Source organism: Cladophialophora bantiana (assembly GCF_000835475.1).
Source record: "Cladophialophora bantiana CBS 173.52 unplaced genomic scaffold supercont1.8, whole genome shotgun sequence".
In the NCBI taxonomy this organism is placed as follows: domain Eukaryota; kingdom Fungi; phylum Ascomycota; class Eurotiomycetes; order Chaetothyriales; family Herpotrichiellaceae; genus Cladophialophora; species Cladophialophora bantiana.
In genome coordinates, this window is record NW_015971582.1 from 773,696 (window position 1) to 797,595 (window position 23,900).

Genomic DNA, 23,900 nt, shown 5'->3' on the forward strand with positions numbered 1-23,900 from the left:
GATCGAACGGATGGCACTATTCTCCCTCTCATGAAGTCCTCCTGGCTTGATCAGGTTCTTCTGTCCGTATCTGAATTCTTGTGTTTTTTGTTTTATCAAAGAGCATATCCAGCCTTGAAACAAGTCAATCCTGCCCAGATGGTTCTAATGCCCTCCTTTCTGCTTGTTTCTCCCACAAGGTATGCAATGTTGAGTTTCCTTGCGTAATCTCTGCCCAATCCCCTTTCTCCAGGTGCTGTCGCCCATATGCCAACACATCATCCGGAATCAAATATGAGCGAGAGGCGTCGATAAGACGAGCCACAAAGACTACCGTATGGGCATCCAATGCAGTCGGTCCCACACCGTCGCCGAAGATCCACGTGGCTTTGCCTCCCAGGTTATGCGCCTCGATGTTGTGTGCGATCCTTTCCAGGTATATTCGCGCCTTTAGTTCCTCTCGAGCGACTATTTCCGGGCTGTGCGGGTTGAAGGGGTATGAATCTATGAGGCTGTCCGTTCCAATCAGACGAGGGTTCCAGCGTCGAAAAATTCTCTCCTTGTTCGATAAGACTTACAATTGTAGCTTCCTTTGTAAGGCGGCCTTGTGTTTTTCAGAAGAAGTAGGCTGCGCGATACGCTCCTGGATCATGTTCACGATTCCTTGCGATCGGCCATCGTCTGCGGTGAAGGACAGGCTCACAAACCAGATCTCATGTAGCTCATCCAAGAGTGCATTGATTGTCTCACAATGCGGACCAGGCAGTAACTGACTATATCTTTCGCCCAGGAACCTGGTGATGTCGAGACTGTCGGTTATCTCGACAGATTGAGGACCAAGCAGTAAGGGAACCTTCGCCAAAGTGTCTAATCAGTCCTGTTGCCACTATGCTTCGCAGGATTCGGTCCTTTCCCTACCTGACCTTTCCAATTTTTCTCTAGATATTCCTCGTCGTTCTGCTGCCCAGCATAAATGTCAATTTCCGTTTCGGCGGGTTCAACAGCCAGGGCGGGCGACTTCGGCTGTCCTTTCCAGCGAATTGTCAACAGGACCATGAGCGAACATATCGAGAAAGAGTTGTAGTACAGTTTATACTGGGCCCTCGCAGTATGGTCTTGCTCCATCACGGTTGTCTGCCCTCCCGGGGACATCAGAACAATGAGTGGAATTGAGTTTCATATGTAGTTCTTGAATTGATCAGTAAGAAAGACTGGACATGATTGAGACCCATCATCGATGAAACAGAGGCCCGCATCGATTTTTCCGCGGGACGTGCGGGAAGCCCATGCGACGAAGAACGAGTTTGGCAACGTACAGCTCGCTTTACAAATCAGTCCTATGTATCCCCGAGATAAGCGGCTTTCCATTTCCTCTGAGCCTTCACATTCTCGATTCAGACCACCTAGCCGAGCCCGAGCGAAGACTGGGGCCAATATACACCTGGCTAAGCGTCAAAGGGCCGATCTATCGCCATGGCGAGACGCAAACGCTCTCCTGGCAGACAGTAGTCCTACTTCTTTGTCCTCGCTAACGAGGGACTGAAAATGGCCTGTTGTGGGTGTCCCTTTCGACATTTATTTTGCCCAGTCCTGTCGCTCTCATCCTATTTCATGTCACTCATTTGGCTCTCAAGGACATGTGAACACAGCCCTGCAGATTTCATTGCGTCTGCCCGGAGACGAAGGCCTGGACTACGTCCGCAAATTGTCGTGAGATACCACTCGTTCCAAGTCGTCGAAGAGTCGACTCGAGTACACATAACGTGCTAGCTCTCATTACCGCTGTGTTTGCGACGAGTATCGTCTTCAAATCCGCGATGGCCTGGTCCAAAACATCTGGGCGCGTCTCTACAACACTCCTGTTCTCTCGTAATAGCCGAATTTCCGGCAACGCCATCAGATATTCGGATGTCTTATCGGTCAACAAATGTGCATCCGATCCGACTGAGGCCGAACACCAAGGTAAGTAGAGCATATAACAATACCAACATAGAGCAGCCGAGAAGAGGATTCTAGCAGTGTGAATGGCATCTGCGGAGCCTACAGTTGTTGAGGCAACCATATTCTGGAGGCACATGGCATGAAGGAGGCAACGTTTAGATTCTGGCGAGCAGATCCAGGTTCTGACATGATTTAATGTCGCAGCGTCGATATCGGTGCCTTGCCTGCCCACCGCCAGCTCCAGAACGTTGAAATCTGCTGTAAGAACCATAAATGTATGGTGCCATAGCGGCCTTAAGCAGAATGGAAGCTCAGGTTGTCTTAGGCTGCGACAATCCTTTTTCTGGCAGCAATTCTGGGGTGAAGAATACCACATCAAAAGGTCGGCTTGAAACTCCGTTATCCGTTGCGCAGAGAGCAATTTTAGGTGTCGAGATTCGCAAATAGTAGCGCCTATCCCAGAGAGTGTCGCCCAAGAGTTCAGCATCGATAAATGGTGTGCGTCTTCTCCCAGAGCTGCTCCTGCTTGATCTTGCCAGCCCCTTCGCCACGTTCTGTACTTCATCGCCCATATTGCGGCGGTCGGTGCTTGAAAGAGCTCTGCGGGTGCAAGTGGTGGCAGTCGGCTTGCGTTGTGTCGGAAAGTCGGTTCGTGGTGGAAGAGAGCGGTAATTTCAGCATCCTGAATATGCAATATTACAACTGCCCTATCGACGGCGTTAGCGACACAGTATCTAAGGCGAGCCCATAAACAGGTTACCGTCTCATCTCTTCACAACGAGCCCATCGTTTCCATGCTCGTTCAAGATCATCTCCTAAGACCATGTCGTTGGGACCGAACTCGGGGGTTTCGGTAAAGAGGCTGACTGAACGGGCAAGCTGAGATTCACGATTAGCTTTAGATATTACGGAGGGCCAGAGAAGATACCGAGATTAGTGTTCCATGATAGGCATCGGCAATCGTACGGTGAGCAGGATCCCCTGACAAGAGGGCAAAAGTCTGGCCAATTGCTGCTCCTCTGATATTATCACGCATCAGATGAGGGTGCTGTAAAAGCCGCCTTTCCCACGCAACGACGCCTCCAGTTCTAATGACGCGTTCAAAGATGCCTGCTCCTATTCGTGTAGCAGCGTCAGATGTCATTGTCATGGCTCCTGCGGCGCATATCAACAGGACGAACATGGTGCTGCTGGCGCTCGGTCTAAAGGTTGGACCATGTATGAGGGGTAATGCGACATTGAAGTGGGTGAAGAAAAAGTGAATGCAGAGATTCTGCGACCATGGTTAGACAAGGCATTTCTCGGGGAGGGCAATAATATACCAGAATATCAACTGATGGCAGTGGTTCATTGGGTAGTGGCGTGCGAAGTTCTTCAACCATTTGCGTATGGTAACTCTCGTCAATATCGCTCCTCTCCATGCTCCCGCCTTGCACTTCTGTCTCTACACCCACGTGGCTCCGGACTTGAAGAAACCACATGCGTCGCAGATCGAGTACCGATGGAGGTCGATCACTCCCTCTAGTCGAAGACAAGGGTGCTGGCTTCAGGTGTGGTTGGCCGCTCGGTGGACGTGCTCCATACACTGAAGAAGCCACATTCTCGATGTCGACAAAGTTCTCGTCTAGAAGCCAGTTGGTGGCGTCAAATTGAAGGAGCGGATCATTAAGATCAAATTCATCTAGCACAGAGGACTCTGTGCTTGTGAGTTGGTGGCCCGGAAAGGCGTCGACACTTGGTCTTTGATCCGTGGATGATGACGGCACTGACACTTGGGCCAATTCGTCACCAAACCAATGTCCCAAAGGCTGCGACCCAGAATCGGCGATTGGGGCATGCGAGTTCATGATCATTTCATGCTGGAACCCCGCAAACGGAGGACGGACGACCATACTACCATCGTGATGATTTGCCACGGTGGTGTCGACGACGGTGTCGGCAGGAGGCAAATTTGATCTCGCAGTCGGCCTTGGAGGCCGAGCTATACTGGACACGTGTGTGGCCTGGTCCAAGGCTGCGGGCGGGGAGGCATCTGGCTGACCTTCACGCCTGGCGATCCTGGAAGACCTTTGCTTCCCTCGGGCTACTTCATGAGTCTTGAAATGGCGCAACAATGTGTCCCTTTCTTTGTTAGCTCCGTTGGATGACGAGATCACTCATTCACAACGTACCGGCGAGGATAGAACTTCCCGCAGGTTCTGCAGCCATAAGGCTTTTCATTCGTATGGGAGCGGACATGACGGTCGTAGTGGTCGTTTTTCTTGAACTCGCGGGAACAGTGCGGACACTGTCGTATCTTTTCGGGCGTCTGCAACAGAGGTTGCTGGATGCGGGAATCGTTAGTCGACTCATCAGGAATCGTCCTGTATGACATGGGCTGCATCTTCTTCTGCACCACTTGTGCTGTGCTATCATGCAGGCCCCAATGCACCTTGAAAACACAGTGAACGAATGCACCGTACAACAACACGCTTTCCCCGCTAGCGGCCCCGCATGAAAACCTGGGGAAATGTCGGGCTTGCGGGAGATGCGCCTTTGTTCTTCGCCCGTCCAATCGAGCGGGAAAGTGATGAGAAAGGGTTGGGCCCGTTGGCGGGACAAACAAGTTCACGCGCCAGGCGGTCTACGCTGAGACCTTGCTCCTCCCATGCCGCGAATTTATGTTTCAAAAGGCCTGCGGGATGAGTCTTCGTGCTCTTCTCGTCCTCCCAGGCAGATTACCCGAGGAAAATCATGGCACAGGACAAAGAGGCCAACATGAAGCACGATAGTTTCGATCACTTCGAGCATGTCCCTAACAATCAACAGCAGGAGTCGGACGCCGGCACTACACATGTCGACACGCTCCCGATCATGGCTGTTCAAGCTCTGCATGAGCAAAAAACCACAAGGACGATGGTATTCTTTGCAGCCTGGATTGCCTTCGCCGGCTGGATTTGCAATTTCGACCAGGGTTACCAAGGAGCCGTTTTGATCATGCAGTCGTACGGAAGAGCCTTTGGGCATTGTACACAGATGCCCGATCCCGGTACCGGGGCCATGGTTGAAGTTTGCGCACTGTCTGCGACTCAACAGTCGTTGACCGGCGTGCAGACGCTTTTCTATGCCGCAGGAGCTGCGCTGGCAGGAGTAACGGGCACATGGCTTGGTCGAAGAGACAACATCCGATTAGCTTGTGCGTTATGCATCATCTCCGCCGCGGGCATGCTCGGCACTGGTGGCAGTTTCCTCCAATACATGGTTGTGAAATGTATCGGCGGGCTTGGGATCGGTCAACTTCAGGCAGTGGCCATCGTCTATGGCTGCGAATGCGTCGCTCCCAGGAAGCGTGGCCTCCTCCTCGCCATCTTCAACACCGGTCTGTCTGTTGGGAATGCATCAGCTGCCGCTGTCTGCGCCGGTTCCTCCAACTTTGCACCCACCAATGACTGGCAGTGGAAGACACCAATCATTTGTCAAATCCCTCTCAATCTCAGCTTGGCATTGGGCACGTTCCTATTCTACGAGTCCCCAAGGTGGCTCTTGATCAAGGGCAGAGAAGATCAAGCTCGAAATTCTTTCGCAGCATTCCTACATGCCACACCGTCCTCGGAGATTGTGAGCGCGCAGATTCAAGACGTCAAATCCCATCTTGAACTTGAACGATCTATTGTGGCCACCGCCTCATGGACCGAGATATATGGCAGGAAGAACATCCGCAGGACTCTCACGTCGACATTGGTCCTTGTCAGCATGGGGATTACTGGAATTCAGTTCGTCGGCTATTATACCGCCTTATTCTTATCGGGTGTAGGCGTCCACAATCCCTATCTCATCAACGTTACCATCGCGCTCTGTATCTTTGCTGGCACCATACCTGGACCTTTAACTCCCGAATATTGCGGCAGGCGACTCTCGTTGTTGATCGGCTATATGTGTATGGGAAGTTTTATGTTAATCTTCTCGTCGGTGAGCACCGGCTTGGGGGCCGACAATTCTGTTGCAAAGAATGTCGTGGTGGTATTCTTGTGCTTGTGGGCATTTACGTTTGGAGCCTTTATCGGGCCCAATGTTTGGCTGTCTTCCGCTGAAATGCATAGTGTTTCTCTTCGAACCTATGGCCAAGCCAGCACGACCGCGGTTTTCAACATATTCAACTTTGGAGCTACATTTTGGACGCCATATATGTTGAACCCTGCTTATGGAAACATGGGAGTCAATGTTGGGTACTTCTATTTCGGAGTAACCTTCGTGATAACCCTGCTTATTTTCTGGTTTGTTCCTGAGACTGCAAGATTGACTCTGGAACAAGTGGACGACTACTTTGCAACGGCTCGTCCAGCTTGGAAGACTTCCTTGCCTGGGAACAAGCAACTGGCTACTGCTGTTCCCCTGGAGGTGGTTGTACGTGAATGATAAAAAGAGGAAATAGCAAGACTACCCGAGATGTCTTGAGCTTCTGTAATCTAGCTCAAATTTCATAGCCTTGATGTAGGCCGGGCGAGGCTCGGGTCTGACCCCCTCTCGACCTGGCTAGCTGGTTTTAATTTATCTCTTGGTAGTTATCGACTTAGCACTAAACTCTTCCAACATGCACAGTATCATCTCAACATACAATTTCTTGAAAGGTCCAAGTTCTCGGCTAATGTACTCTCAGGATAGGTATCGCCGCGAGCTCTCCCCCGTACCTTGAATATCATTGCTGATATCCACAATCTGAAATTTAGTTGACATAACATTCATCCGAGGTCTCTTTCTCCATTTGCTTGGCCTATTAACCTTTCCAGAGGATGCAATTTAAGTCTCGATGAACGATCTAAACAGTTTAAACTCTTTCAACCCGGTCCAGGTTTCCCTTGCGAAATGTCTTGTAACCGAGGTTAAGTGCTTGGGTACAACTTGGAACTGCACTCCAGTGCGACGGTTGTTAAAACTTTCGTTTACGATATATATTGTGCTGCGAAGGATAGAAGGTCTCCTTTGCAACCAGCCACGACAGAGGTGGGTCGACGTTTAGGTACGCTTTCGATCTTCCAGGATCATTATGTACACGGTATATCTGAATCCTTCCAAGCCTTCAATCAAGATTTTTCTCAGAGCCTGCTTTCTGTTCGCCATATTGAAGCAAAGTGAGGTGGCCGACACAGAGGCGATGAGTAGAAAAGGAGTTATAAAGCACATGTAGAGACCGGGACGGTAGGTGGGCGCATCTTGATCACAGAAAATCAACGATCCCATTAGCCCGCCAATAGCACCGGCACCACCAATGTCGAGGAACAGAAAGCGCGTCTCCACCGACCAACAGTATTGTCTGCCTGATAAGCCATTGTCAACGCAGCAGAACCATTGTCAGCCCCCACTACCAGAAAACAGTTGAAGTATCGGACGCCTGCAGCATGTGAGAAGCCGGGGAGCGTTATATCAATGCTCAAGACGAAGGCTTTAACGACAAGGAAGGGGCCTCGTAAGGAGAGACAGTCAGAAATATGCTTCAGTCGTCCCCAAGACTACAGAAAAGGCAGACTCCTGAGAGAATGGCTCAAAGTCAGTCCAAAGGTAAGACAGAATGAAGGAAAGGCTCAGAGGAAGTCGCCCTACAATGGTAGCGCACTGGAGTTTGAAGACATTGGGCAGCGACTGTGCTGTAGCCCAGCTCGGCCTTCAGGATGATGGCAAAGAAGTATTGTAACAAGGCAATGTGGCTGCGATGCGCTGGCATGAGGGCGGTAGGAAGGCGACTTGGCTGGTCACATGTCAGGACAAAAAGGACTATATGATTCTGGCTGTGGACGAGAAGGTTTAAGGCAGGAAGAAGTCCCTGGGCATTCAAGCAACAGACGCATAACAATAGTTACGGCAATTACAGAATGGCTGTGCTAGCATACCATTGTTGTCAGTGTGCATGACAGGCGAGAGTGCTGGCCGTGTGCCATTCTTTGCAGTTTGAACAGAGTATCCTATGGCTTTTTCGATACTGCCTACCTATTCCTGAGCATTCCTGTTGTCCCTTTTCACTCCTCAACAACGCCGCCGTGCTAGACGCTTGTTACTCTAGCCGCTGCTTCTCTGTGGGTGGTGTTGTTGGTGGTGTTGTCTTGCCAGCCCCCACCACAAAGGCATTCTCGATTTCCAACCTGCCTGACAGGCCCCAGTGCGTTGTTGCACGTGCATGCCAAATCCAGAAGTGCTCTGCTACAATATCGCTAGCGGATGTCTGATTATAAACGCAAGATGACATAGGCGTTGTTGTTCAGGTGCTGGAACAGTGAGCATCTCAAATACCCTGCAGCCGGAACGCCGTTCTGGAAGAGGACAATGACAGTGGACACGACCCAAGCCAGATGACAGCCTTCCAGATATTTCTGTTTCCTGATTATATCTCTATATTTCTAGTCATGGTAGTAATTTCTATGGGATGGTAGACGTGACTGGGATTGCCAAGAAATGAAAGCGGCACTTTGTTTGCCCAGTTGAATACTTACAAGTATTAGGAAGTGTGAGTGAGAGCCTAACCCGTTTAGGTGACACAAGAAGCCGCTCTGACACCTTGGCTTTAAAAGCGGCATGGTCGGGGAGAGCCCCAAAGGTGAGCTCCGATCTACTGGGCTCGCTGGATACTCTGCCAAGTCTAACTGCGCCAGTCCACGCCTAGAACTCGGCGAGCGTCTGCTGGCGCCACCCAACCTGCGGCGTGCTGGGGCTTGCTGGGGTCTACAAGTACAACCTCTGCTCAAGGTTCAAGGCCGCCTCTGCAGTTTGCGCCTCTTGTCACCTGCCGCTCTCGTCACGATTGTTTTCATTTCATCTCTCCTAAAAATTTCGCCCTCGTCTCGTCCGAGTCCAAATCACCGTTCCGCTCTTCCTTCCCCCCTTCTTCTCCTGCAAGTGGTTATTCTCTCAAGTCGTGAGGCGTGTCTTTCAAACAAGATCTTGTGAGCGAAAGGCGTGGCACCTCTACTTACTGTTCCCTTTTGTGCACGATAAAGATGGCAGAACCCGACGATGTCGAAGAAGACCTCTTCGCAGATCTGTAAGTTTCTTCTCTTCCTTGCCTCATCTCTTCTCGAAATCTGCCGTTGTGCCGTTGTGTTCGTTGAGATTCCCGCAGCGCCTAATATGACCTTCCCAGCTACGAAGCGGATGAGAACCACGCCCCCAAAAAGACTGCAGTTTCTGCTACCGCACAACCAGCCTCGAGCGACACAGTAATGAAAACAAGCGAGACACCAGGCTACGGTGAAGAACCAGAGGTCGCCTTCGACCCTACTTCCTTCGATACAGAACCTCAGGGCCAGGATGAACCCACCAATGGCACTCATAGTCCAAAGCAAGCTCAAGAAATGCAAGAGAAGCCGCCGCAGCCCGAGGTCTACAATGTCAATATGAAAGAAGATGGGTGAGTATATGTACTTCTCTACGTTCTACTTGTTCCGCACTTCCCCCTATTTTTGGCTGCTCTTGTAAGTCGGTTTTGTTGTGGACACCAGTCTGTGAGAAAGTGGGAAAGAGGTGGACCATTTGCGAAGATAATGTGGAGAAGAGGAAGCTGGGTCGTTCTTGACACAGTTGGCCGTGGCAGTCACCAGCACTGGGTGACGCAAAGGTGTGCATGGTCTGAGAACTTTGCAAACACGCGAATTGAAGATGCTATACCGTTCATGGATAAAAGACAACAAAGGAGGTCGATCGTGGCTGGAATGGATGGCTCTCATACATTTCTATTACGAACAACGGATCGGGTCTGCGATTGGTCAAGCAGCCTGTTACAACGGGCTACAGGCCTTGCAATTTTCAGGACAGGCTCGGATGAATTGCTGGCATCTGCTCCACCTCAGTTGGCTATCAAGTCGTGCTTGGACAGCTGCAGTTCGAGGCCCATCGGTCTGATTAGGGAATGGGAAGCCTCTCCAAATATTGAGCCGTGCGTCAGTGGCTGGTTACGTGGTGCATCAAACTAGCCGAGTCGATCTCATTGCCGAAAAAGTGGTCATTCAGCGAAGCCAGAATAGTGGGCAAGAAACTACTCCCGTACAACAAGATACTTTTCCAGGCAGAGCAGAGTAACAAAGTCCAAACCAGGCAGGAGATAGATGCTATGGAGTATCTGCTGAATCTCAAAGAGCCAACAAACCTTTGCCTCTGTCCGCTAGAAGAAGTCGACTGCTTGCGCATATGGGGAAGAAAACGAGCGACCCAGAGGACCGACATCCTGTTACATCGTGTATGGGAATGGCCGCGTCCAACGAAAGGCGCGGCTCTCCTGCAAGGCTGCAAGGCTGCAAGGCTGCAAGCCGCTCAAGTGCTGAAGACTGAAGACCAGGGCTGGGAAGGTGTTGGTCAGGACGATATTGGACTCGGACCGTGTCTGCTTCCTACAGGCGGCAAATTCATACGAATAGTCTTGGCCTCTATCCCACTCAGTCTGCAGTCTGTATTGAAGTTGACGGTGGACGCCCGCGATCATTACTCTACTGCAACAAGCCGCCATCACGATTGCCCACAACAAAGAAAACTCGCACACCATGGAATGTACATCTAGAGCATGTCTTGCACGGTTGAATTTCCTCTTCTCCCAATTTGGCGGAGCTGGCCTGCGAGTCCTCTACTATTGAGGAACGGAATAAAACTCATCTCGCTTGAGACGAGGCTGTTATTTCAAGGATTGGAGAGCCACCACCTGCCAACGAACTTTTCACGCCTCGACTTATCACCCAGTCTTTTGTTCTCATCTCCCCGTACCGCATCGTCGTCTTCATTCTGTTTGTTTGATTTGCTTTCCATAGCTAACATAGCGATGTCTACAGAAAAATGTTCATAGGGGGACTTAACTGGGAAACAACCGATCGTAAGAATCGTCCCAGCGCATCTCCCTGAATCAGAAATCTATCTGTCGCTGCATTAAGGCATCCGGGCACCGTACTAACCTCCATTGACAGAATCACTTCATGATTACTTCTCACAATTCGGCGAAGTTCAAGAATGCACCGTCATGCGAGACAGCGCCACAGGCCGCTCTCGAGGCTTTGGATTTTTGACATTCAAGGACCCCAAGACAGTTAACACCGTAATGGTTAAGGAACATTTCTTGGATGGGAAAATTGTAAGACCTACCCATTTCGATACGTCCCGGGAGACACAGGAAAAACTTGGTTCCCTTTCTCGAAAACATTTGGTCCCCCGGAAGAACGAAGGCTTACTGAGGTGTGCCCAGATCGACCCCAAGCGAGCGATCCCCCGAGACGAACAGGAAAAGACAGCCAAGATATTTGTGGGCGGAGTCAGTCAAGATGCCACCGAGGAAGATTTTGAAGGCTTTTTTGCTCAGTTTGGGCGGGTCATCGATGCCACACTCATGATGGACAAAGACACCGGCCGACCGCGAGGCTTTGGATTCGTGACCTTTGACAGTGACGCTGCCGTAGAGAAATGCCTGCAGTACCACCCGCTTGAGATTCTGGGGAAGCCTATCGAGGTCAAGCGCGCACAACCAAGAGGCAAGATGGGCGAAGATGACGATTACGGTCGTGGTCGAGGGAGAGGCAAGTTCGGACGCGACGACCGCTTTAGTACTGATACCACCCAAGCTCCACAAAACCCCCAAGCTCAAACTCCGAGCATGATGGGCGGCACCACTGGGATGACCCCTCAGATGATGGCGCAGTATTGGCAAAGAATGCAGCAATACTTCGCAATGATGCAGCAGCAGATGGCGGCCAACATGATGGGCGGCATGGGCGGCATGGGCGGCATGGGAAATATGGGCAACATGGGTATGAATCCCCAGATGCTGGCGCAAATGCAAATGCAGCAACAGATGCAGAAAATGCAAGGAGCAAATAGCCCCAATGCTCAGAACGTCGGCGGCATGCAAGGCATGACTCCTCAGATGATGCAACAGATGATGCAGATGCAACAGGGTGGGATGAACATGGGGTCAAATCGACCACCGATGGGCCCCGGCAGTATGGGAGGAGGGCCACGAGCTGGCTTTTCAGCACAAGAGCAGTTGGCATTTGAACAGCAGAAATACGAACAGCAGCAACAGGTACGTCGTCAGGGCGGGTTTCCGCAAGGTCCTCGCGGCGGCGGCTTTCAGGGCCAGGGCCAAAGCGGGCCACAGTCGTGGGAAGGAATGTACGACGACGTTCCCCAGCCAGAAGGAAATGTCGGTGGCAGAGGCTCAGCAGGGCCCGTTCGCCAACATACGCCAAAACCGCCTAAGGGTCCCGGTGGTGCCTCTCAAGTGAGCGCGGCTCCGGCCAATGCGCCCACTGGGCCCAAGAATGCCGGCAAGCCCGGAGCGAATTTCAGAGGAGGTAGAGGCCGATACCATCCATACGGAAGGTGAAGAATCTCCAATGTCGCGAATTGAATTGGGGAGGGACGCGGGACTTGGCTTCGATGGGAGTTAGGTGTGATGCATTTGCTTTTTTGAGGGCGATCTCGACACGCAAAGGGCTAGCGGACGATCAAATATTGTGTATCGACACCACAAGGAGAAATGTGGCCAAACGTTCACAAAAGTTGAAGGCAGTGGCTGCTAAGCTCTCATCGCTCAGCAAGGGACGAGTTGATGTGACATGTGCCTATGGGGAGCTGGGATGTTCAATATACCAGTAGAAAAACAAGGAAGCCCAATGCATTTTGCACCCCGACGACGATCTTGTGCTCGGATTGGGGAGACAAACAACGAGAATTCAATAGCTAGCGATGTACGGAGTCTTCTCCCCGCGAGATCGGGTATTGAGCAATTTCTCTGATCCATAGGGCTTCTCCTTGATGGAAACCTGGTCGGAAGTCTCCAACTGTACCTAGCTGTGTAGTCTCCCTAGACGAGGCTATGTGGCCGTCTTTTTTCCGGGTTACTTGGTGGCTGCGTCTATTAATAGGAACCTCACTATTTCTCCCAAGCTTCTCCTAAGTCGACGGGGAGACCCGTCAAGCCGTTCCCATTCACCTTTGAATACTCCATCCTCTCCCGCAGTACATACCTAGGTAGTTGAACATGGTCCGCGACAATGGAATGCCCCTGGATCGTCCTTATGTACTTGTATTCGCCTGGATGAAACTAGCCAAAGTCTCTTCTGATATTATTGTTGGTGCCTTGCATATTCGAATAAGATGCTGACAGGGATGGACGGCATTGCAGGTACGGGGAGCGAATGCCAGTCGAAAGGATTTCGGTGAGGCGCAGTCACGGCCCACGGGTTGTCTCGACTCTGGAGGAGCAAGGTCAAGGGAACCACAAATTGCTGCGCCTCGTCGACACCTCCCAACGTTCCATGGCTCCACTGATGTGCTGAAGGTGTTCCCCGTTTTTTGGGTCCTTTGTCCTTTTCGAGTCTTCCGGCAGTCGGTCTCCATAATGGTCCAGTGATGCGAGATGGGGAGAAACATGAGAGAGGAGCAGGAGAGTGAGGACGTTGAGACTCGCTGGCCGCTGGTCGTGAGTGCTGAGGTGCGTCTGTGAAGATTCGAAAACGCGTGCCCTATTACTCTACCCAGGTACAGTGGGTACCAGGTACGGAGGTACTGTATGCAGTACGAAGAACAGGGACAGTTAGCCGAGGGCGACGTACGAGTAAAGTCATTATTCAGTGTCATTGGAAGGCACCGCCACCACATGGGTGACATAGGCACCACAAACTGTTCACTAACAACTTAGCACGGTCCTCTCCATGCCGAACAACTCTTTCCCCAAGCTGCCCAGGTGGTATTCTGGCGGCGGTGCCACCCCCCAAGCAACCCCCCCATCCATTTAAAGGTCCAAGTAGCTACTGGCGAGCATGGCTCCAGCATCGAGGACCACTCAAACACCATCAAAGTTTTTCCCAAAAAACGCCACTGACCCAAACCACCCCCTACCAGACTAGTGGACTCCCACCCCCGGCTATTATCGATTCAACCATTTCAGCTACCTAGACAGGCGCTGTCGTCGTCCTCCGAGTGCCCAGAGCCCGCAGCTTGAAACGGCGCCTCCAAGCAGCCCAAACCCTGGACCCTAGCCAACCATACTGAACATGAGCCATATCTTGCTCTCGCATCGCATGTGTCGAGACACCCAGCCGAGAATCCATTTCTTTCGTTTTTTTTTCCCACTTGTATGAAACTGTTCAATCGTTCCTGCTCCAAACTCTCGCTTCTTCTATCACGCTCGCTCTTGGCCTTTGCCTGTTGTTTCTTTCCAACTGACGTTCGCTGTTCCATTCTTCCGCCTTCACGCTCCTAACGAACACCCTCTCTTCCTTTCTCTAACAGACGCCTCCGACCCAACTTCTGTCAAGATCTTGAATATAAAATTTTTTTTTGGAAAGAGATATTGGGGAAAAAAAAAAGGGAGCTGCACCGGTGCCGTTTGACTGCCACTCAACCATCGTTTGGGTACAACGTATTCGGGCGCCATCATGTGGAGGCCGTCGACAGTGGCATTGGCCTCTCTGGCCCTTCTTCCATCTGTGCTGGGAACAGATATCTTAAAAACAAATGGCTTCTCCAATTGCAACAATGGGACGTCGACAATCAAGGTCAATAATGTGGATATCTCCTTTGACCGGTCAACGAACAAGGTCAACTTTGATGTCTCAGGTTCCAGCACAAAACAACAGTTTGTCACGGCCGAGCTGATTGTGACCGCCTATGGCATCAACGTGTACAATAACTCTTTTGACCCCTGTGCCGATGACACCAAAGTCGATCAGTTGTGTCCTGGTAGGTGAAACCGATTCTATAGCACGTCAGTTGCAAAAGATACTAATGCTCGCCCAGTACCCGCAGGAACATTTGCGGCCAACGGATCGCAAGTCATTCCTTCAGAGTACACCTCACTCATTCCTTCAATCGCCTATTCTCTCCCGGATCTCGATGGCACCGCTCAGATGGTTCTCAAGGCCAAGGACGGACAAGAGCTGGCTTGCATTCAATCTGGTGTTTCTAATGGCAAAACCACGGATGTACCCGCCGTCTCGTACGTCGCCGCGGCCATTGCTGCTGGTGCTTTGGCCGTTTCACTGATCGGCGCGGCTGCCTCTGGAGCTCATCCCGGCACAACTTCATCCAGTCCTGGCTTTTTTGAGGTCATGTGGTGGTTCCAGGGGATGGCTATGAACGGCATGCACTCGGTCAATTACCCCGGGGTGTACCGCAGCTTTGCAAAGAACTTTGCTTTCAGCACTGGTCTCATCTCCTGGGGTGGGCTGCAGAAGTCAATCGACTCCTTCAGAGCACACACTGGAGGCAATTTGACCGATAACAGCTATGATTACCTCAGAAATGCCACTCTGGTCTTCCCCGATGGCTCTACCACGTCAACAACGACCGGCATCGCAAAGCGATCAGTTTCATTGGTGCTTCGTCAAATAACCACTTCCGTGAACGATACCAGCGCGGACTCCGGCGAGAGCAATTCCAAGGAATCACACCTAGTCAAGGGAATTCAGGGATATGTTGAGCAGCTCACGATTCCCGAGGCCAACACGTTCATGACGGTTCTCCTGATCTTTGTAATTGTGGTTGCTGCCATTGTGGTTGGCATTCTTCTTTTCAAGGTCATTCTCGAGGCATGGTCGCTTTTCGGCAGATTCCCCAAGTCTCTGACCACCTTCCGCAAGGAATATTGGCGTATCATGGCTCAGACAATTACCAACTTGATTTTCCTGCTGTACGGTGTCTGGACCCTGTATTGCATATACCAATTCACCCATGGCGACTCGTGGGCGGCAAAGCTTCTTGCGGGTATCACTTTGGGCACGTTCACGGCCCTCCTGGCCTTCTACACCTGGAAGATCTGGAGCGTGGTCCGAAAATTGAAGAAAATTGAAGGCGACGCAAGTGCCTTGTTCGAAAACAAGGAAACATGGAAGAAGTACAAGCTTTTCTACGAAAACTACAAGAAGGGATACTGGTGGCTCTTTATCCCAGCCATTGTTTACATGTTTGCCAAAGGCTGTGTTCTGGCTGCAGGTGATGGGCATGGCTTGGTTCAAACCATTGGCCAATTGGCCATTGAAGCTCTCATGCTCATTCTGCTCCTATGGAGTCGACCGTACCAGCGCAAGTCGGGAAACTGGATCAATATCATCATTCAGATCGTCCGTGTCATGTCGGTGGTTTGTATCTTGATTTTTGTGGAGGAGCTGGGAATCGCGCAAACCACGAAAACCATCACCGGCGTCGTCTTGATTGTGGTGCAGTCTGCTCTGACCGCCATCCTTTCATTCCTGATTGTCATCAATAGCATCATCACCTGCTGCCGAGAGAATCCTCATCGGAAACGCCGCAAGGCTGCACAGAAGAACATTTCCCAGGACCTCGAAGGCGATGCTTTCCTCATGCAGCCAAAGCCATACAATGGTTCACCTGCCCGTCACAGTCGCATGATGTCTGAGTCTGGACAAAGTTACGAACCCATACGCGCTCATGCTTACTCTCGTTTCGGACCCCGAGGAGATGAAAGCGAAGAGACGTTGGTCAAGGGGGCTGCAGGTATGGGGGCAAGCAGCTACCGCAGTGTCAGCCAAGGGAGGAGCGACCACAGCGGGAGCCCTCCTCCTTTCTCGCGGGAACCGAGACTCCCTGATCTTGCCTTTGAACAATATCGTCACAAATAAAGGGGGAAATGAGGTGTGAGGTTGTCTACTTTACAATTTCGTACAGCGTACTGTTGCATACCGGGGGTGATTTCCAAAAGCATAGCGTGGGTCGAACATTGGACACGACACGAATCAATTTTGGCATTGAAATGCCATGATGATATTTTTAGACAGATATACCGTATTAATACTACAGATTGCACATACTCACCAACCTGTCTAGTGCTCAGACATGTATCCTCAGACAGTTCAACCTCGTTAGTCAAAAGACAACGTTGTGGTGAGGTTCGAAGCGCATCCGGCTCCAACGTGGTTGGACAGGATGCCGTGTAAGAGGCCCTGGGCGGGATCCTTCTACGTTCAGCCTTGTCATCCCTTTGCAAGGCTGTGCCCACCCAGGTCCCATAGAAACCATTCACCTTTAGTATATACCTATTGTCCTCAATTCCTGTCACACAAAGACCGCCTGCTACGACCAGGGCGATTCCCGAGTCCGAACGAACCACGATTCCTCCACCCAGTCCAGGCCCTGTCAGGTTGAACTAACACCGGGTTAGCAGGCATCAGGGCCTCGATTTGAACTGAACCGACGACATAATCTGGGCCTTGTCAGGACAAACTAACAATAAAGGGTCAGCAGGTGGCAGGACCCTGATTCAACTCCTGCACCGATCGAAATTTCAACTGTATAGAAATTTGTAGTATAACCGGCCGAGAAAAACAACCCCGAAAGGGGGCGAGTTTCGCTTCATCACAGACCAGAGGTTGACTGTTCTGTGTTAAATTTTGCACTGTTTGAGGCCCAATATCAATCACATGGTTATACATAGTACCGTGGCCAATATTGTCAAATGTTTCGGAAGGCGGGACGCCCAGTCGGCAGCGCGCTTGGTTGTCAAGCCTACGAGGGTTGTGCCTCGTTCTGGTCTGTCCCCTAACAAACCAAAGTCAACTTTGAAGCCTCTACAAACCACAGAGAGCAACTGACCTGGGTCATGGTAACCTAGGAAACGGGATTTGTATTATTGGTCCAACCTAGGAAATTCGTCCTTCGTTTGAGCATTGTCCGGTTCCCGTCATCATCTTTCGGCCCACTGCTTCGGAGGGGTGTGAAGCTACCTGTTCCGAGCGGCCAGGCCTTGTGCTCGTGTCTTCTCAATTGACTCGGCAATCAGCGGGCATGGAGCTGAGGTCTTCAGTGCATGATGCGCCATTCTGAGATCCCTCAGACGTTGCCAGCGTCATCAGGAGGCGGGCCGATGGTTGGGAGTTGGGTCGTGAACGCTGAAACGGGCGAAGGGGAACGTGGGAGTTGAGTCTCCGACTTTCCGCCGAGTTTATGTACGTACAGCCAAATATAGGACGCTTCCTCAACTTCTTTACAACACCAATGCATCCTTCCATCAACGCCTTAAGAGTCTCATGAGAATTAATTTGACTGACAACATGATTATAAGCCGCCTTAAACAGAGCTGAGGACGAATATGACCGCGATCAGCCGGCTGCACCTCCTGTTCTCTAGGACGGGGCACGGCATGGGTCGCAGAGACCGAAACAGAAAATCGACCCTGCTCTTTGTGACAAGCAGATTGGCCAGCTGAACGTCCATTAGTCAAGCTGTCGACTTGGATAAAGGAAGAAGATGGTCGCGGCCCCCTTATCGAACCCGACATTCGTCAAATGTTTGGGAGAGAAAGAGAAACAAAGAATGTGGTCGACTGGCAGGCAACAAGGAATTCGAATTCGATTGCCATGCTGCCCTTTTATGTCTCTCACACCCGACCCGGATGCCCGAGAAGCGAGTACATCTCCTGAACTCCGGCAAAATATTGAGAGTCTACATTCATTGCTACCAGATATCGAACCGTCCCAGAAGATACAACGCCCGCGAAAGCCAGCTCTACGCCAACTTGCCGACGCGACCACGCTTGCACTAGGCGTCCCAGACATTCTTGTTCCTCCTGTGACAGATTGAGCGGACCACGACCTCATCCTCCAGCTACTTGATTGTCCTCTATCCGTCACTCGCAATATGGCGCCTACTACTCGACAAATCAATAAAAGGCAGAGAGAAGCCGCCATCGGTTTGTTTTCTTTTTCTTTTTTTCCCTCACGCCTTAACCGCCTACACTGACTACTCTAAGGGAGCCGTTCAAAGGGTGCCCCTAAGAGTAACAGCCTTGGTTCTCCTCCCAAGAATCTGCAGTCACGGCAACTACGCTCTTATACTAGAGTCGCCCCCCGGGGTTCTACCTCGCTTGACGCTATAAAGGACCCCCTACATCTTCCCAAAAGCCGGTCGCTAGCCCGGAGTCCAGCGCCCAAAAGCAGAGGTCCACTGTCGAAACCAAGCACTCGCAAAAATGACCACACAAAGATTCGCCATTCGCATCACTACATATCCCGACCTCTGAGGAGCTAGTTAGCACATTATAGGTTAAGGGAGACGGGCAATCAGGCGATTTCGAAGGAGGGCGCTCAAAGAACCGACGGCCACCGCACCTGCCAAAACTTCAACTCTCTAAAGCGAATCTACAGACGCTTCAAAAACAACTGAATATGTCTGGCGAGATGAGCGTTGTGTCCACACCTCGAAGTAGAAAGTGAAAAACCTCCAAGAAATCGCTAGCAAACCCTTCGAACTCGACTCAAGAACTTACGACTATGAGCTGATTGACGACTGGCACACACGGGAGCTATCGGGTCAAACCTCTTCGTCTTGCCAGAATCTTTATTCACAATGCAGCTCCCTCGAGAGAAATCCGATCCAAGCTGAACAACGTCTCTACCACGAAATATCCGAAGAAAGGAAGACTGAGATCTCTGGCCTAGCGGTGAATATATCCGAAAGATTCCGCAGCGCTCTTCGAGTGGACGCGAGGGAAGATGACTTGGTAGAGCCGATAATGCAGGCTCTCGAAAGAATGGATAAGGAAAATGTCTTGGCTTTTCGGGGAAAGGCTGGTAAGGTTCTCCCTTGGGCCTGGCGTGTACATCATTCTGTGCTAATCTGAACTCTGGACTTCATCGCGAATCTAAAGCCCGATTTTCAGCCAAATGCACCAGGTCTGGGACTTCTGTGTCAAGTCAATGATGAGGCAGATGGCGCCGTCGATCAGTCTAGCAGGCGACAAAAGGCAAGCGACGGGATTCCTCTCCCCGAAGTTAAATTATCTTCTTTGGCCTTAGCTACAACTCTAAGGGCAAACCATCCCGCACTGCCAAAAATCCTCGTCCTGGTATGACGATCGGTCTCGACGACTCGGCGATACATAACTCATTGTGGAATCGGGGGGCCAGCAAGTCTAAGGCGTCGGACTTCCTAGAAGCCTCGCAAGACGATCACATACTTCTATCCGACCCCATACAGAGCGACCTAAAAGTCCGCTTTCCAATTCTATTGCTTGAAGGTCAAGGGTTTGCTGCGGGAACAAATATTTACACGGCAGAGAATCAAACCGCTGTGGCTGGAAGTTGCATGGTCAATCTTCTCCAACGACTAACCGATCCCTACAATGAGATCGTCCCCAAGGGAGAACCCAAGAAGATCGGACCTCTCGCCTTTTCCGTATGTACGCAGGGAACCTTGATCGAATTTTATGTCCACTACTCAGTGGAGGAGGAGAACATTACCCACTACCACATGAAGCTCTTGATGGTAGTTCACGCATCCTTTCCCAACGGGGTACGCAAGTTCCTTCTCATGGTGGAAAAGTTTTTCAGCTGGTGAAAGAACGAGTTTTTGGACGAGTTGGTGGGATCAGCTGGTCGCTCTACACTATCGTATTGTTCGTTGACACCCTTCCCATTGGGACCTCCTCAATCCAAAGGTCAGGAGGACAGACAGCGCCGCATCGTTCCCGGCATTATGCGTGAACCACTTCACTCGTTCGCTCGTTTGGGTAGTATGTCCTTTCCTTGGGACATGAGCGCTTTGTTGGGACATCAAAGGGGAAAGGCTCTACCACAGCTGTTGGTCTCTATGCGTGCCTGCCTGTCTACCTGTCTGCCTGATGTAACTCTTTCTAGTCTGTGGAGTGAAAGGGCTTTGTTTGAGATTTAATTGGAACGGAGAGAGAGGAGGCAGATTTAGATGCTCCATCGGACTGAATTTCCGTTTCTCTCAAACCTCTGTTCTTACAGCAGCAACAACCAGCCGATGGTCGCGGCGAGCGAAGCACTCAGCACCAGGCGCACGTTCCGCGATATGCTATTAGGAGCCGAAAGCCCACTGGGCCCACTATTACTACTGGCGCTCTCGCCCTCGCTGAAGCCATCCCTCGCGCCGCCCAAATACTCGGCGCCCAGCTCAGTCAATCTGCCGCGTCGGTCGAACAGACTGACGGCGTCGCCGGTCCACTCGTTGGCGTCGTCGCTCCGAAAGGCCCCGAACCAGGCGTACCGCGCCACAGACCCCAGCCCGTCCAGGTACGCGAGGGACTCGTTCAGGAAGGACATTGTCTGGTCGGCCGGCGCCGAGGGGATCGCGAACTCAGTCACCCAGATCGGTTTCGCCGGGTGCAAGGCGTGAAGTGTGCCCAGCCACGAGGCCAGCCCCGCAAAGTCGCCGTACCAGTGCGCGGCGACGAAGTCGGCGGCGCAGCCGCCGTGCGGCCGCAGCTTGAAGCACGACGTGTTGAACGAGCGCAGCCAGTCCAGGCCGCGTGGCGAGCCGGTTGTCGCGGGTAGGGAGATTTGCAGGTTGTACGGCGCGTCGCGCAGCGGCAGGATACTGTCGATGTAGACCTGCGCGGCGTGCTCGGGCGACGAGTTGGTCCCGCCGGACGAGGCGTCGCCGTCCGGCTCGTTGAAGGTGAGGACGTGCTCGATTCTGTTCCCCCCGGAAGTGCCCCTCGCAATGGGAATCCCCGCGCTGCCGTTCAGGACGGCCTTGATGGTCTCGACCGACGCCGCGGCGTCGCTGGCCGAGTGCACCATGGGCACGAACTCCCCGCTCCATTGCACCAGCGAGCCCGCAGGCCCCGGCCACGGACTATAGTTGTAGTACCACGTCAACGGCGAGTTGAGCGTGGTGAAGATGCGCGAGTCCGATTGTGAGTGGTCGGTCGAGATGTAGCAGAGGCCGCGTTTGGGGAAGGTCGAGTTCGTTACTGCTGATGACGCGTGAGAGAGTTCGACGACGAGGCCCGATATTGTTGTTGCTATTATCTGCAAATGGTGTTTCATGTTGTACCGGGATAATGTGGACTCCGAAGGTCGTGACTCGGTCTGTCTGCCCTCTGTGTGTGGACGAGGCTGAGATGGAATAGGAGGCTGACTGCCTGCTTGTCCTCTGGTGTACAACAATCTATACCCCGGATTTCGTCCTACACTGCTGCGTCTTGCGTTGAGATTCTGTTTTTCAATGACAATATGAATAAGGGCTTCGACTATAGATGGTATGTAGCGAGTATCTCAGAAATCTGGGGTATAGAACTGTATATTACCCTCTATCGCCGATTTTAATAGCAGAGGAGATGGAAGGGGGTGCAGGAAAAACTTGCTTTCAATCCCATGAAGTCGGACTATGTAGGACAACAACAGGCAGGATCACGCGGAAGTAAAGACTAGGAAATAATATACCAGTTGCTTGGCCAGTTAGTAAGATGTACATCCATTCAACAACCGTCCGAGCAAGCGCAGCAGCGGGGGTACTTATCCAACATGTAGGGAGGCTGCTTGATTGGACTGAGCGTTGATCGCCCAGAGCTTGCGCCACCTCTGTCGTTACGTGGCTGTCCCCTTTTGGGGACTTGGGAGCCTCTCTGTCAAGTCTTGAGCTCGCGCAAGGCAGACGATCATCATAGCCGCATACGTGCAAGAAGACAAAGATCCCTGAACCTTGGTTGGGGATATACAAACAACAAGATTGACGTCATGGATCGAGAGGATGGCACCACCGCGCGTAGCGTATGGACACAACGACGATCCGCACAGCCACAAAGCCACAATCTTTTATATTCTTGTTGGTGCCGATACTCTTGGAGCGCTTTTCCGCCCGAAGAGATAGCCATCTATTGACAAGCTCCCACGACCGCCCATCCCTGACCACTCAACACCTGGCCTCGATCCATGCCTCCATGTTTTGCTGACAGACGAACTCCGAAATGCGAAGACACATGGTCTTACAGTCTTTTCTCGTTCCCAGATAGATCGATCCCTAAAGTTCTACAGGCCCCACCCACACTGATCTTCTCTAGAAACAAATCTAGAAGCAAAACACTTGGTCTTCGAGTTTACTGACCGGTCTAGCCTTTTGGTATCCGAGACTTTCTGTGGCTTTCTTCAATGCGCTGACCATAGGTGGAGGACCGCAGATCAGGATTTTGATATCGGATGACGGGGGTGGGAGTTTGGCCTTGATCATATCTGCAGTCACAAAGCCGACTCCGCCCTCCCATTTCTCAGGCGGGTTGTTCAGGACATAATAGACGGTGAAGTCGGGGTCTGCCTTGTCTAGCTCGTCAAGCTGCTCCTTCAGCAGAATATCATCCGGGTTGACGTTGGCAAAAATTAGATCCACCTTCGTGGTGTCGTTCCCTCCGTTTCGGGGCCGACCGCGGTTGATGGCGCGGATGATTTGCAGCATGGGTGTGATGCCTGTTCCGCCCGCAATCATGCCGATGCGTCTGCACATGTTCGGAGTGTACACCATCGCTCCCTTGGGACCACGGACCTTCATGGTATCCCCAACTTTCAAGGTGGTCATATGAGCACTGATGTTGCCCTGAGGGTATGCTTTGATCATGAGTTCAAAGAAGCCTTTGTCCTCATCGGAAGAGATAGGGGTATATGACCGGACCACCTCTTTATCAGCACCTTTGGGGGTTGCTGCCAACGACATGTGCTGGCCGATGGGGAGACCGAGAATGTCCGTGGGTCGGGGAAGATCAAATCGGTAGATGGCGACATTGTGGGAGGTTTTGGTGATTTTCGTCAGGGGGAATTCCTGGAAGACGTCGGGCTTCAGGATTTTCCTTGACGATGCTGCAATTGAGAAGTGTCAGTCCGGATCTTGTCCGGCTTTGGCCCTCACACCACTTACGAGTCAGGCCAGTGAAGATCTTGTAGCCTCCCACAATGGCAGCGAGTGCGACCGCGTAAGGGACATATTCCCGCTTGACAATGGCGACCCCAACGATCAGCAGCACCGAGGGGATATACACGCCATTGATGTTGGCCTGCGAAAAGACTGCGTTTCTGGGAGATGAGGTGAGCGTTGAGGAAACGTTGAGGAGGGTTCCAACGGTACCTACCCCATGGCTCGAAGAGATGAGACAGTGCTGTTTCTTGCCGGTCTCCTTCAAACACCGAAATCCACCTCAAGCAGCAGAGACGACCAAAGGGGGAATGCGAACCGTGGGAAAAGAATTGTTTGTGGTCGGGGTCAAAAATATATCGGAATTGGGGAAG

The 23,900-nt window shown here is 51.7% G+C and overlaps 9 protein-coding genes across 9 annotated transcripts; 5 read left to right on the forward strand and 4 right to left on the reverse strand.

Annotated features, from left to right (window-relative positions):
- Positions 1 to 124: 124 nt before the first annotated feature.
- On the reverse strand, positions 125 to 1,104 carry Z519_05929 (uncharacterized protein; the record flags this gene model as incomplete). The annotated part of the gene is made up of 3 exons (XM_016763669.1): positions 125 to 491; positions 558 to 832; positions 898 to 1,104. The coding sequence occupies 3 exons, from the start codon at positions 1,102 to 1,104 to the stop codon at positions 125 to 127; spliced, it is 849 nt and encodes a 282-aa protein (XP_016619993.1).
- Positions 1,105 to 1,639: 535 nt separating this feature from the next.
- Z519_05930 (uncharacterized protein) lies at positions 1,640 to 4,294 on the reverse strand (the record flags this gene model as incomplete). Its single annotated transcript, XM_016763670.1, has 5 exons — positions 1,640 to 2,627; positions 2,681 to 2,799; positions 2,849 to 3,193; positions 3,243 to 4,041; positions 4,092 to 4,294. 5 exons carry the CDS (start codon positions 4,292 to 4,294, stop codon positions 1,640 to 1,642), a joined length of 2,454 nt encoding a protein of 817 aa, XP_016619994.1.
- Positions 4,295 to 4,653: 359 nt separating this feature from the next.
- Positions 4,654 to 6,315, forward strand: Z519_05931 (uncharacterized protein; the record flags this gene model as incomplete). The annotated part of the gene is made up of 1 exon (XM_016763671.1): positions 4,654 to 6,315. The coding sequence occupies one exon, from the start codon at positions 4,654 to 4,656 to the stop codon at positions 6,313 to 6,315; it is 1,662 nt and encodes a 553-aa protein (XP_016619995.1).
- Positions 6,316 to 8,885: 2,570 nt separating this feature from the next.
- Positions 8,886 to 9,299, forward strand: Z519_05932 (uncharacterized protein; the record flags this gene model as incomplete). Its single annotated transcript, XM_016763672.1, has 2 exons — positions 8,886 to 8,929; positions 9,029 to 9,299. The coding sequence occupies 2 exons, from the start codon at positions 8,886 to 8,888 to the stop codon at positions 9,297 to 9,299; spliced, it is 315 nt and encodes a 104-aa protein (XP_016619996.1).
- Positions 9,300 to 10,707: 1,408 nt separating this feature from the next.
- Positions 10,708 to 12,247, forward strand: Z519_05933 (uncharacterized protein; the record flags this gene model as incomplete). Its single annotated transcript, XM_016763673.1, has 2 exons — positions 10,708 to 10,744; positions 10,836 to 12,247. The coding sequence occupies 2 exons, from the start codon at positions 10,708 to 10,710 to the stop codon at positions 12,245 to 12,247; spliced, it is 1,449 nt and encodes a 482-aa protein (XP_016619997.1).
- A 2,056-nt stretch (positions 12,248 to 14,303) lies between these two features.
- Z519_05934 (uncharacterized protein) lies at positions 14,304 to 16,505 on the forward strand (the record flags this gene model as incomplete). The annotated part of the gene is made up of 2 exons (XM_016763674.1): positions 14,304 to 14,607; positions 14,665 to 16,505. 2 exons carry the CDS (start codon positions 14,304 to 14,306, stop codon positions 16,503 to 16,505), a joined length of 2,145 nt encoding a protein of 714 aa, XP_016619998.1.
- Positions 16,506 to 19,728: 3,223 nt separating this feature from the next.
- Z519_05935 (uncharacterized protein) lies at positions 19,729 to 20,217 on the forward strand (the record flags this gene model as incomplete). Its single annotated transcript, XM_016763675.1, has 1 exon — positions 19,729 to 20,217. One exon carries the CDS (start codon positions 19,729 to 19,731, stop codon positions 20,215 to 20,217), a length of 489 nt encoding a protein of 162 aa, XP_016619999.1.
- A 407-nt stretch (positions 20,218 to 20,624) lies between these two features.
- Positions 20,625 to 21,674, reverse strand: Z519_05936 (uncharacterized protein; the record flags this gene model as incomplete). The annotated part of the gene is made up of 1 exon (XM_016763676.1): positions 20,625 to 21,674. The coding sequence occupies one exon, from the start codon at positions 21,672 to 21,674 to the stop codon at positions 20,625 to 20,627; it is 1,050 nt and encodes a 349-aa protein (XP_016620000.1).
- Positions 21,675 to 22,695: 1,021 nt separating this feature from the next.
- On the reverse strand, positions 22,696 to 23,748 carry Z519_05937 (NADH-cytochrome b5 reductase 1; the record flags this gene model as incomplete). Its single annotated transcript, XM_016763677.1, has 3 exons — positions 22,696 to 23,474; positions 23,533 to 23,687; positions 23,744 to 23,748. The coding sequence occupies 3 exons, from the start codon at positions 23,746 to 23,748 to the stop codon at positions 22,696 to 22,698; spliced, it is 939 nt and encodes a 312-aa protein (XP_016620001.1).
- Positions 23,749 to 23,900: the final 152 nt, after the last annotated feature.